The sequence below is a fragment of the Lissotriton vulgaris genome, chromosome 1_1, assembly GCF_964263255.1.
Source record: "Lissotriton vulgaris chromosome 1_1, aLisVul1.2, whole genome shotgun sequence".
Taxonomy (NCBI): Eukaryota; Metazoa; Chordata; class Amphibia; order Caudata; family Salamandridae; genus Lissotriton; species Lissotriton vulgaris.
The window spans coordinates 767,803,532-767,817,991 of record NC_141685.1 but is presented as its reverse complement, the minus strand read 5'-3'; the positions used below and the strand labels follow the sequence as shown (position 1 = coordinate 767,817,991).

At 41.8% G+C, this 14,460-nt stretch overlaps 1 protein-coding gene across 3 annotated transcripts in view; it reads left to right on the top strand.

Annotated features, from left to right (window-relative positions):
* The window catches only part of LOC147747798 (flavin-containing monooxygenase 3-like), a 312,200-nt gene extending 298,285 nt beyond the window's left edge, over positions 1 to 13,915 (top strand). For all 3 annotated transcript variants that reach the window (XM_086955953.1, XM_086955970.1, XM_086955961.1), the window contains exon 9: positions 12,967 to 13,915. In XM_086955953.1, the coding sequence (XP_086812079.1) occupies positions 12,967 to 13,306 (340 nt within the window). In that variant the 3' untranslated portion in view covers positions 13,307 to 13,915. The remainder of the gene's footprint in view (positions 1 to 12,966) is intronic.
* The last annotated feature ends 545 nt before the right edge of the window (positions 13,916 to 14,460 follow it).

Genomic DNA, 14,460 nt, shown 5'->3' with positions numbered 1-14,460 from the left:
ATCCATTCCCGGATCCTGGCAAGGACAAGATGGGCTGTGATTTTTTGCACCGCGTCTATAAGGCTGATCGGCCGGTAGTTGGATGGAACCGACCGATCACCTTTCTTATATATAGGCAGGATTTCAGCCCCTGCCCAGGATTCGGGGACTCTTGCACCTGTGGCCAAGGCATTAACCAACTGAACCAAATAAGGTACCCAAAGGTCATGGTCTTGTTGGAATAAATCGGCTGGAATGCAGTCCGGACCAGGTGCCTTTCCCCTTGGGATAGATTGCAAGACTGTTTTTACATATCTGCTCGTAAACTCTAGAGGATCAACCGATAGTGGCCAGCAAATATTATCCTGCGCGCTACTGGGACACCTAAATTGGTCCTCGAAGTAACAAACCCATTGTTGTTGATCCACCGAGGCTGGGCTTGATCGGTCATCCTGGGACAAGCCCCATTTGAGTAAATGCCAAAACCGTTGCATGTTCCTGGAACTACATGCTTCTGTTAGTGTTAACCACCGCTCTTCATCCCAGTTGGCCTTAGCAATATATTTGGCAGCGTTAAATGCCTTCCTACAAGACCTGATTAAATCAAGATTCTTACGTTTTAAAGCTTTAAACAGTTCGACATGGGTCCGACGGCACTCATCATTGAACCAGTTAGAAGTTTTCTTATTCCCCCTTACCCCTTTTGGAAATAGATTTTATAAACAATTTTTTTAGAGACGTAAACAAACTGGTATGGGTGTCGGTAATGATTGTGTTGATCACCTCCTGTGAATCACATTTAGAGATTTCTGCCAGATAACTAGAAACCAAAGATCTGATCATTTTACGTGCTTCAGCATCAACACAGATTTTTGGCCAACGTACCCTCCTCGTGTCATTAGTAAGTACTATTTCATCCTGAACTAAGTTGGACATGCATTTAACTGACCCAGAAAAACTGAAATCCCTTAATTCCACCACCAGTGGATTGTGATCGCTTTCCGGGCGAGATGCTACCTCCATATCCACTACCACAGGCCACAATTTAACATCCAGTAATACATAGTCAATGCGGCTACTAAATCTGCCATTACTGAAGGTGTGTTTGCCCAACCTATCGGAGCGCGCTCTAACATTTAGGGCACGCAAGCCCTGATCCAAACACAAACCTTTAATAAAGATAGCTGCCTGAGACCATTTTTTAATCGGGGCTAGGTCAAGCTGAGGAATCCCCCAAGCCAGATCCTCAGTCTCGGTTAAAAGGCCTTCATCCAAACTCAGTGGTTCAAAACAGGTATTTAAATCACCCATTACAACCTTATGTCCGACTACCGGAACATCACTTAAGAAGTCATCCAGACGGAGGAGGGTTGGTGAGACCCTACCACCCTGGATGCCCCTAGCGTATATAATAATCAACAAGATGTTCAACCCACTGGTGGATTTGATGCTAACCAGTAGTATGTCAGGGCTATCAATAAAAACTTCTGCTGCTGTCACACCCTCATACTGCCGAACCCAAACTGTCAAGCCACCCTTGGCTCGACCTCTGTGCCCTCTAATAGCTGGTTTGCTAAAGTTCAGGTAGCCAGTGAGGAACATTGGTAGAAGTGCCCAGGTTTCTTGAAAGGACCAAACGTCACCTCGACGTATAAAGTTAACCCAATATGGGATACACATCCGCGACTCAAGTCCAGCTATGTTCCAGCTTCCCAAGATGGTACCATTTCGGACTGCTAAAACGCTGGTAGTATCTTTGGCGGAGGAGTGAACTTCATCAAACAAAGAGGCGACTTCTTCTTGCAAAGGGACAACTCCATGTGTAGAAACACTGCCCCCCATCATGTCATCAGTGCAAGTATAAGGGAGCCCACCCTGGATGCCTGGCGCCGTTATACCACTCTCAACAGTTAAATCAGCAGGTAACACTGTTTCGAGTACCGAATCCATATCACCAGTCCCACACAAATAAACAGAGCCCCCCTTAACACTATGGGCTGATTGGCCCATTGGATCTTTATCATGACAGGGTAAGTTAACTAGGGCATCAATAGTACCCGTACAATCTAAAATACCCTCTTTAGCCCTGGATGGAATGGCTGGTCAATCATTATACTCCAGCCCCGATAGGGGGTCATAAAGGTTCCTCAACGGGATGTTCCAATACTCATTGGGCTGGATATATTTACTGTGTTTGTTTAAGTTGGGATAAAAACTTTGGGGCTGGCGGAGATTTGAAAGAGCTGGTATAGCGGGATAACCAGAAAACTGGGGATTGGGGTTAACCCAGTTCGGAGTAAGAGAAGAGCTATTATAGGTAGATTGTGAGTAAGATCGAAACAGGGCCTCAGGGTTTATTGGTGGACCATGAAAACTGGGAGTAAAATTGGTCCATTTAAGGAGATGGTGTTCTCTTTTGGAGCGATGTTGGCCATGTGGATTGAGCAGAGTCTCGGGGTAAAAGTAGCTTAAATTCCGCGTGGAAATCCCCCCCTCGTTGTTTCCCACATACCAATCGGTAAGGTGGGAGACGACTCTGTGATCCCTAAAATTAATGATCACGGTATCACCCTCGATATCCTTTGGGCGAGGACCCACCCACTTGCATCTTCTAACTGAAATAATACCCCCGTTAAGATGGGCAGGAAGGGGTCTGTTAGTTTTCAGCCAGAAGATGACTTTATTTTTTAGATTTACATTGTTTTCCCAGTTCCCATTAAAGATTGGGGGCACACCCGTCAGGATAATAACAAAATTGGCCGAATCAGGGGGGAGTTCTACAATGTTCCTACAATTTAAAAATTGTCTATTAGTGGGATTGTCAAGTTTAACTGCCCCTTGTTTTACAGATGGCTTTGTTCCCTCAGTGGATGGCCTATTAATGGCCAACATCGGCTTCTCTTTAGCAGGAATAGTTACACGTGGGGGTTTAGATGGCAAATCCGGAGCCTTAGATTTTTTAATGGCTTCAGTATTACTGTTATTTTTAGAATGGTTGCTAGGAGCAATAATGGTAACGCTAGACTTAGATGGTGGAGCAGGCTGCCTATCAGAGCTCGTAATGTGGGGTATAACCACAGGAGCCAGGAGGCGATCCATTTTTTCTCCCAATAACCTTACACGCTCCAGAAGAGGTAACATGTATGATTTTAGGAGTTTCTCAAAAATATCGAAACACTCCTTGTTAAACCCGGTAGTAACATCCTCGGGTAGAGTTGGTAAATAGGGAGTACCAATGGAAGCCTCAACCACTGGAAGTACTGTAAAATCGGTAGTAGGGTTAACTATAGTAGGAGAAAGAGTTTGTTGACTAATACCTTTTCTTTTGACACCACCCTTTTTTCTTTTTTTCCTAGGTGGGGAACACACAGTCCTTTTCGTTTTAATGGAATTAGATCTGGTGATACTATTAGTTTGTTGCAAAATTTTCTCACCCGGACCAGCACTATCACAAGAGCGATTAGTAAGGGTTGAGTGCAGGTTGGGAGCAGTAATCTGGGCGACTGGAGTATTAAGATCGATGAGGCTAATAGAGGCAGAAGAAGGGCTATTTATATGACCCTCACTATTAATTATGGAACGAGCGGGGGAAGTGCTGGGGGCCCGAAATATACTGGGAATTTGATCAATACTTAGCATATCCACTTCACTGGCCGTCTTCCCTTGCGCAGCCAATTCCTGCGTGTTATTTAATTCTGGTTGAGTGGACAAGGGAATTTTTTTAAGATGTTCAATAGAACGACGACGCTCAGCGCGTCTCTCAGCTAGAAGAAGTTCTTTATCTATCTCCTTGTTTGCCTTCTCGAAATATTTGTCGAGAGGCCCAAGGAATGAAACACCCAAACCAGATGGGGGTGAACTAGACATATCAACAGCAGGACAGAGTGTAACAATCTAATCCTGTAGCCACAATCTAACTACACCAAAGGACACAACAACAGAGTAACATAAACAAACAATATGAGTCAGAGACCTGGCCCAGCCCGGCCACCTTCGGCCCCTGACGGCCACAGACGGCCCGCCCTTGTCCCGGGCTTCTCCCGGTCGCTCCCACGCGCTCCCGCGCAGCGGGGCTCAGCTATTGTATACATAGAGACAGTAAGAGAGGGGAGGAGCCTGCAGGGAGAGCGGCCCAGGTGGTGGCAATTGGGGCTGGCGGGCACTCCTGGGACTTGTAGTCCTGCGCCCGCAACTCGCTCGCAGCCCTGCTCGAGCAAGCTCCCACAAACACAGGCACAAGCGTGAAAAGACTGACTCCTCAGCCAGGCGTCGCAGTTGATGCTTCAGACAGCCCCACACGAAGCGGGACCCGCGCAGCGGGTTCCGCGAGCAGTTGATGGAAGAGCGGGGAGAAGTTCAGCAACACACAGTCCCAACGTGAAAGCAAAAGAAAAGTGAAGTTAATTATCACTTGCTTGGTATTGGCAGTGTATGGGCAAACTACACATCCATTGCACTTGTAGTGTCCTACTACAGGGGGGAGACTCAACATGCTCCTAAGGTTACCTTTCTCTGGTGGAATTCTTGTTGCCTTGACTAGATGTTGCCGGATGTTCTTAGCCTTTCGGAATGCAAAGAGTGGTTTAGGGATATCAAACTGTTCTATTAATCGCCAGTTTCTCAAAATAATGATGCTTCAGGGCATTTTGTTGAATATATATATATATATATATATATATATATATATATATATATATATGAGTAGTAGTTGTGACCCACTTTCGGTGCCGGCGCTCTGTCTGTGGCGTGGTGCGTGTTTTCAACGACTGGGTCAGTAGTTTGAGCAAGTTGGGAGCAAGCTTCGTGAGAGGCGAAACGCGTTGGGTTAAGGTTGGAATAAAGCCGCTGTAACTACAAATCAAGACGAGTGAGTGCGTTTTCATTTCTCCCCTCGGGGAACTTGGAGCATATATATATATATATATATATATATATATATATATATATATATATATCTCCTACTGGCGGTCGCCAGTAGGTAGTTTTATTTAGGACCTAGTTTCTATAGGAAATCCGCAATATTCTATTTGGAATAACTTTGGCGCCGGTGGACGAATCTTCGTGAAATTCTCCAAGAAAATGGCCTGCTCTGCTCCGCACCTTCCCTGAAAGTTTAGGGGTTGATTCGTCAAGCGGGGGCCGAGAAAAAAGGGGGGTCCCAAAACATGTTTTCCCCATGCAATTTTCAGGCTGAACGGAATTACACCAAATTTGGCAAAAAGGTAGAGTTCGGTTCGCAGATTACCTTTTTTTGTTAAATGGTGTAAATCATAGATATATCTATAGGCGAGTACCGTACACGTACCTTCCCGAGCACAAGCTGAATGCTAATTGGCTGTCAACACTCCAAACCAGGAAGTGTTGGCGACCATCTTGTGCCTCGGTAGAACAGAGGCACAAGAAAGCAGTGAAACAAAGGTGGAAAACACACAAAGGGGGCAGGGTCAATCGCGGGGTAGGCGTAGGTACGCGTAGGTAAGGTACGCGTACCCCGTGGAAAAAAAATATCTGGTCTGTTTTTTTTTAAATTAGCCCCCGGGGGGACAAAATCCCGCGGGGCATCATGTCAAAAAGTGTGGGGGGCCCCAATCCCCCCCACACTGCCCCGGGGACCGCCACCCCCGGGGCCAAGTAATTATGATAGCGGGGGGCACACGCCCCCCCACAGCCCCGGTGACCACCACCCCCCCGGGGCTTTGATATTAATGATGGGGGGCCTCTAAGGCCCCCCGAGCCCCGGGGACCGCCACCGGGGTGTAATGAGACCATGCCCCTTTTTACACCTCTCTGCAATGCAGCCCCCTGGCACATACTGGAGGTTGCTGGTGGGCTAGTTGGCCCCCAGGGACCCCCAGTATGCAAGGGGAATTAGTTCCCCCTCTGAAAAAGCACCAGGGAGCTGCGTTGCAGAGAGGTGTAAAAAGGGGCATGGCCTCATTACACCTCTCTGCAACGCAGCCCCCTGGCGCTTACTGGAGGTTCCTGGTGAGCTAGGTGGCCCCCAGGGACCCCCAGTATGCAAGGGGAATTAGTTCGACCATCTGAAAAAGTGCCAGAGGGCTGCGTTGCAGAGAGGTGTAATGAGGCCACGCCCCTTTTTACACCTCTCTGCAACGCAGCCCCCTGGCGCATACTGGAGGTTTCTGGTGGGCTAGTTGGCCGCCAGGGACCCCCAGTATGCAAGGGAAATTAGTTCACCCTCTGTAAACGCGCCATGGGGATGCGTTGCAGAGAGGTGTAATGAGGCCATGCCCCTTTTTACACCTCTCTGCAACGCAGCCCCCTGGCGCATACTGGATGTTTCTGGTGGGCTAGTTGGCCCCCATGGACCCCCAGTATGCAAGGGGACTTAATCCCCCAACTTAGAACACGGTACAGGCGTGTTTGCACCGTGGTGAAGGTAGGGGGTGGGGCTAGAGGTGATATGTGTGCAAACATGCCCTGTGGCGCGTTTTAAGTTGGGGAATTAATTCTTCTTCAATTCAGAAGTCCCCTAGGGGCCAACTAGTCCAACAGGTATCGCCAGTAAGCACCACGGAGCTGCGTTGCAGAGTGTTGTAAAAAGGGGGCGTGCCCTCTGAACACCCGTCTGCAACGCAGCTCCCTGGCGCATACTGAGGGTACCTGGTGGGCTAGTTGGCTCACAGGGGACCTTAGGATTGAAGAGGAATTAATTGCCCACCCTAAAACACGCCACAGGTCGTGTTTGCACACATGTTACCTCAGGCCCCGCCCCCTTCCTTCACTATTGAGCAAAATATTCCTGTAAAATTAGCCAAACTACGAATTCTGATTTACTCACCTGTTATCACAAGAGATGTCAGTGCTGCATCTTTGAGCGCACTACTCATCCTGAAAAGTAATTCTAACCATACTTACAGTAACTTGAATTTCCTTCCATAGGTTACTATTGACTGGTTTCACTTGGGAATTTTTCTTGACTGGTTTCACTTGGAAATTTTTCAAAGTTTGGAGTTTTGGAACTTAAAAAAATTCCTTTAAAATCAACCGAACTACGAATTCCGATTTGCTCACCTGTTATCAGAAGAGACCTCAGTGCTGCATCTTTCAGCCCACTACTGATCCTGAAAATTAATTGTAACCATACTTACAGTAACTTGAATTTCCTTCCATAGGCTAACATTGATTGGTTTCACTTGGAAATTTTTCTAAGTGTGGAATTTTGGAACTTTAAAAAATTCCTCAAAAATCAGTCGAACTACGAATTCCGATTTACTCACCTGTTATCAGGAGAGACCTCAGTGCTGCATCTTTCAGCCCACTACTGATACTGAGAAGTAATTCTAACCATACTTACAGTAACTTGAATTTCCTTCCATAGGCTAACATTGACTGGTTTGACTTGGAAATTTTTCTAAGTGTGGAGTTTTGGAACTTTAAAAAATTCCTCAAAAATCAGCCGAACTACGAATTCCGACTTACTCACCTATTATCAGGAGAGACCGCAGTGCTGCATCTTTCAGCCCACTACTGATCCTGAAAAGTAATTCTTATCGTGGTTACAGTAACTTGAATTTCCTTCCCGAGGATATCATTGCCTTCTATATAGAATATATATATAAATAAAAAAAATATAAAATATAAAAAAATATTACAATTTTCATATTTTTAAAAACATTTATTTTTCAATTGATATAAAAAATATGTAATGTAATTTAAAAAATAAAATATCTAAAAATAAATAATTTAAAATAATGTAGTAAATCAGTATAAAAAAATAATTTACACATTTAAAAATTATCATTTACAAAACCTTTGAAATTCACTGAAAAAAACCATAGGTTTCAGCCATGTTTTAGTTTGGAATTAGCATTTTAAAAACCTTAGAAATTCACTGAAAAAACCATGGGTTTCATACATGTTATAGTTAGCTGGACATTTCACTCATACAAAACCATTGAAATTCCCCCTTTATAGTTAGTTCAGCTAACTATAACTCGCGAGCCCGCAATGCACTGCTGATGACGTCACATATTACATCACTCAAGACATGGTCAGTGACATCACTCATGACATCACTGATATATATATATATATATATATATATATATATATATATGCGGAATAACGCACATGATTACGCATCAGGCCATGCTATTTGTTTTATTGTACACTCAGGCTGCTTACGTATTTAAATGTATTATAAGATTGGCGACTACAACCTCATATTGAACACTTTACTATCAGTATTTTGTTTATGTCTACTGTAAGTACTGTCACATGATGCACTTTGAAAACTGACACCGTCACTTTAAAAACTGTAGCATACCAGAACCACATTGTCATGTGATCAAGGCTCGTAGGAGCCGAAACATTATGGCGGCAGTTCACAACCAATAAAGATATTTGCACCTACTCCTGGTCCGTGTTGCTGCGGTGGGGACAGGATTACCGTTACTGACGCTGTGGATTCCATTATATATATATATATATATATATATATATATATATATATATATATATATATATATATATATATTAATTTATTGATCGACCAATAGCATGATCATAACCAACATAAAATCTCAAATACATACATTGTCACATAATACATTAAATAAAAATTATTTAAGACCGTGCTTAAATCAACTGTCACTTAGACTTAAAAATTAAAATTTTAATTCTAAAAATGGAGATACAAATATAAGACACATGTATTATAGTCAATCTGACCCCGGCACTTATTGTCAGGAAGCTTTCGGTTCTCTGCCACCAAGCATATAGCAGGTACCTAGTTATTGCAAAGACAAGCCACTTTGTTGTGTCTGACTGGAATTTTTGTAGTGCTTCGGATGGGCGTGAGAAGGAGAGCAGTTGGCAGGCTGGAATAATCCAAGTTTTCCTTATACTTCCATACGAGGGGCACAAGAAAATAAAATGCTCTATGGTCTCTTGGGCAGTCTGACAGGCTGCCAATATATCAAGGGGGACACATGACAAGCTAATGTAGGTAGAGAATCAGGGGAAAAGTCAAAATTCACACAAAAAACTTTCGCTACTTGTGTATTTCAATATGTACTATGTATCATATATTCAAATTATGACACTCTGACTGAGCCAAAAAACAGAACAACTAAAACATCATAGAGAGTATATTAATTCTATAATTAATTAATTTATTTATCATGTTTATCTTGGACAAAAAGAACAGTTTCTTAAGAACATGTACGAACAATTTATAGATAATAATACAATAAAATGACCAAAAAAATTCACTACAAATATAATCAAATCCAACAAATAAGATCCCATTACCAACCATTCATTCACAGCACTCACTCAAACCAATATCATACAGCACCACAAATACATACGTCACATTTATACCAGAGACAGACTAAATGTACATTGGGGTCCCACACAGCATGTGATCAATTTTCAAAAATTAGTTTGCAAATGCTCAAATTTATACAGAATTATAAATATTCTGTTATAGTTTCAGAAAAATATCATTTGAAGAATGCAGAAAGGAGGGGGCCTCATTCAAAGCGCCGACACGCGTTTCGATGAACAACCCCTACATTAGGGTACCACTTCTTCAGGGCGCAAGAAGAATATATCAAAAGAACTAAGGATGTATTTGGACCTGTCAAATTAAAAAAATATATAAATATAATGACTATTTTATAAAAACAGTCTGACAGGCTGGGCACACGGAAGAGATTAAAGCATTTGCCCAGCTATTTTTCCATACATTTAATGGAAGAGTCCCTATGCTGAATTGAATATAAAGTGCTTGTGCCTGGGGTGGTTCAATTTCATCCATAAACATGTCAAAGTTAAAACAGCTTTTAACATTTAAAAATTGCAGGGTTAAAGGGCCACATGCTACAGTATTACATTACAGGAAGAATTTATAAAATCCCAATATCTCTTCTTTAGCAATGAGGTCATTCTTTTTGTAATAGAACTAGGGGCCTCCCACATCTTGCCCAAGCCCAACCTATACAGCCACTTCCTGACCCTATTAAACAAGGGCAATTCGCCTTTTTGACTTTGGAGAGTTAATAATTCCACAACAGCTTCTTTTACAGGGATCTCTGTATTATTAGTCAAAATTCTAACCCAGAACATCAATGCTTTGAGAACAGCAGAATGTGAAATGGATTTGATCCCTAAATTGAGGCGTAGTGGTAATATTGGTGTATTGATTGGGACACTGAGGATTGCCCTTAAAAATTTGTTTTCTGCTACCTCTAACTGTTTTGTTTCTTCCATGCCCCACAGTTTGGCTCCATGTAGGGTTGCCCCTAGTCCTTTCGCCCTATGTATTTCAAGTGTGGGGGAAATTGGGCAAAAGGTTGAGTGCCTTGTCGTCCTTGCTATTGCACAGTCCACACGTTGTAGTGCCAACACACTCTTCTGTATTTGAGGAGTACTTGCTAGGTTGTCACTAATTCTTTCTCCCAGGTAGTCAAATACCGTAACCTGCTCTAGATGTTGGGTACCCAGCGTCAGTTTCCCTTTGGTGGATTTGTAGGTGTTAAAAACCATATATTTTGCTTTAGAGCAGTTATTCTCAAGGCCCCGGTTTTTACAAGCTTTAGCAAACTTATTTAAAATATTCTGTATACCCATTGGGGTCTTAGAGATGAGCAATGTGTCATCTGCGGATAGCAAGGAGGGCAAAGGGCTGCCTGCTAATGTGGGAGGATCGCCCCAAAGTCATATAGCTCTTTTATTAACCCATTAATGTACACAGTAAAAAGGGTTGGGGCGAGCTCACATCCCTGGCGTACACCTTTAGAAATTGCAATACTATTGGAAAGACTGCCATCTGACTTCCACCTGACTTTTGGCATAATTATTGTGGTGAAGGCAAACCAATACCTGAAGTAAGTCACTTGGAAGTTCTAGCTTTTTGCCGTTTTAAGGTCAAAGAATACCACATATAGGTGACCCTTCCAGATCTTCACTTTCTTCCAAATAAGCAGCAAAAATCTAAACACTTGGTCTAAGGTGCTTGTAGATGATCTAAAACCTGCCTGCAGGTGGGAAATAATTTCATTCTCCTCCATCCAATTTTGAATGCGTAGTAGAAATACTGTACAAAAAACTTTTTGGGAGACATCTAATAAGACTTATCGGTGTTAATTAGAAGTTTACAATTTCTCACCTTTCTTAAAAATGGGAATTATTTCGGCTCCTTTCCATGTTGGGGGATTAAAAACCTTTTGGATCAATGGGCCCAAAATATTTGACTCAGCTTTATACAAGTCTTCTGGGAGTGTACCTAAGCCAGAAGCTTTCCCTGCCTGGAGTTGGTTTATTGCCACTGTAACTTCCTTTACACAGAAGCCGTCAGCAAGTTCCTGTGTCAGCACTAGGGTGTCTTCCCCTGTAACTACTGCAGTTCCCTCTTCGAGGTTAGGGACCACTCCAGTATAAAGCTTTTAAAAATATTCTCCCCAAACCTGTGATTGAATACAATAATCATCTTCGCTGACCTGCTTGGTAGAACCCTTAGAAAGCAGTTGCCAAAACAATTGACTATCCCTCTGCCTAGAGGCCTTGGCCAATATACACCAGTTATCGGCCTCCCAGCTCTTTTTTTTGCACTAACCTGGGCCCTCTTGTACATCATTCTTCTATTATTAATGTCATCTCATACTTCCTGCTTATATATATATATACATATCAGAATCCCCTCTTTTCTAGATTTCATTTGCTCCTACCCACAAAGTATGCGTGGGAGACAGATCAATTTACTAATATATGCCGCCTACATTGTCTTATTTGAGCTTACTTACTCCTACCACAGGTTTACAAAATATACTGAATGTATTTCGGACGTATTTCAGAAGTATTTGGCAAAAACGAATAATGGTATTTGGCCAGCAAAACCCACTTTTATAACTTTGGGTGGGTTGTTAACAACCTATCTGGGGCTGTTAATTTGCAACAATTCATCCGCAAGGACGTCGCTAAGATTTGGGCAGCTAAAAAAGTAAATGTGGGAAATGGTCTTCTCTGATTCTTAGCTCCCTGGGTAGACACATGCTTGATTGATGCATTTTTATAAGTTTAAACAGCTGAGATTCCTAGAGTTTTATTTGGTTATGAATATTGAAAAAGTTAAATTTATTAAACATTGTCTGTGGTGAAAAGTAGACAGGAAGCATTTTTTTATGGTGAGCAGAAGTTGCTCAACTGAAGTATTAGGATGAAAAATAGATATTGTGGCAATTTCTTACTAAGAATTTAGATAACATTAGTTGTATTACTTAAGAATAGGTAATTCTACTTTTTTGAAGCACATTGTCTATACAGACATATCTATGTTATGACACAAACCACTTTTTTACCTTGCTTTAAACAATACATATTAACTAATAAATTATGATATATCTACGGATAGTTTTGTACAATGGATCAAAAGATGTATCAAAGTCCAGAGCCACATTCATGATTTTAATCATTATATGAGAATCACATGACTCAGGTTACTATACACGTTTTTGTCTGGAGGTTTACAAATGGCTGACAACTTATGGTTTGGCCTTTCCTTCATTTCAGGAAGAGACTGTACTCACTGCTCCTGCCCAACACTTGATTAAATGCATGTGTTCGTTTGTTTGTCCTGGTTTAACAGCCGCATGTTAACATTTCACCAATGTTGCTTACACTGAGGATTCTAATGTGATCTGATGCAATTGATTCATTATATTATCCAGAATCAGTATATATATGGCTGTTTGTATACACTTTTCAAAGATTTGATTGATATTTAAGATGTTACTGTAAATTTGGTGGAATATACAAAATAAATAAATATATATTTATATATATGAATAAATATAGTAAGCATGTACTCATGGTGCTCGCTATGCTGCTGCTTTTTGCACATTACAAATGTAAGTTACGTAGATTTATACTTAGGTATGATGTATTGAATGTAAAAAGATTTAACTTTTTCTTTGAACATGGTCCCCTATTGAATTATCATTGTTTCTTTTGAATTTCTAGGTTTGGCTTCTCTAACACTTTACAAACTGATTATATTGTCTACATGGATGAGGTCTCTTCCTTCTTTGGAGCAAAGCTGAACCTTCCCTACCTCTTCCTGACAGATCCAAGACTGGCCTGGGAAGTTTTCTTTGGACCCGCCAGCCCCTATCAGTTCCGCCTAACTGGAGCAGGCAAGTGGGATGGAGCCAGGAAAGCAATACTGGCCCAGTGGGAGCGAACCGACCGAGCCACAAGAACACGAGTCGTGCCCAAGTCTAACAACATGAAACTATTCCAATTGCTTCAAGTTCTATTCCTGCCATTTCTTGTAGCTGCTGTTTTTCTGTTGTGGGAATAATGGTTGATTGTGTACTCAGGGGGTATGATTAGCATTCTTCTTCCATGCCATATTCTCTAGACAGCTAAGAGGCACTTACTATGACCTGATGAACAAGTCCATCCCTTTTACTGTCACTAACTCAGTGAATATTCCAGTGGGCCCAGCCCCAGAAGTGTGATTACAAGAATAGTTGCCTATGTTTTGAAACATTACATACAAGCATGCCCCTTACATTTTTTGCAATAACAATCTTTGGTTTTGCAGAGGGATAAAGCACCTTTTATCATTCTGTGTACATTTTATTGAGGCATGGAAAACATATGTCAAAAAAATGTAGTCTATGAGCGAGTACAGGACGCAGTATCATGGTAAAGGTTTATCATGTACAGCACAAAACATATTTGAGTGATTAAGCTAAGAACAACATTTTCAAAATGTTCTAGGTTTGGCTAGAATTGTGACATGAGATTTGTGAATATGTTTGGGGAATTTTTTATTTTTCAAAATGTAAAATCAATTTTCTGACCACATAATGAAGAATTTGATTTAGCCAAACTTGTGTCCCGTTTACAAACCTCCCATGTTTCTATTCATGTAGTCAGACCAATAAAAAGTATCACATACTGATTATTTTCTTTTTTTCTTTGGGTTAATAGAGCAGCAAACACATTTTGTAATCCTTGAACGGCAAAGCAACATGCGTAGGCACATCAAATAAGTCCACTTTAAGTTGAAGATTCTTGATGTTTGAATGTGTAAAAGGGGTAGAATGAGAATTTCGTATGATTTCTTTTATGCACTAAAAACAACAGAAGGGAACCCTTACTTTGTCTAACGTATCTCTCCGTACCCGCCTAAGGGAATCATCCTATGGTTCTAAAAGGGTGATTTCCTTGGATGGATACGGAGAGATAGAATAAGCACAGGAGGTTTTCCCCCTGTTGTTTTTAAATGCATAAAAGAAAACATCCAATTTTGAATGGTTAGATGTTTGGTAAGGTGAGCGAATTCTGTATCACTTTTCACTCCCTGCTTCTTGGAATATAGGAGCTCATTATGATGAGGGAAGAACCGCCACCGCCAGGCAGGCGGTGGCGGTCCTTCCATCATCACACAGGAAATTCCCACCGCCAAATTAGGATGATGGTGGGAATCCCAATGTGTCTGCGTCC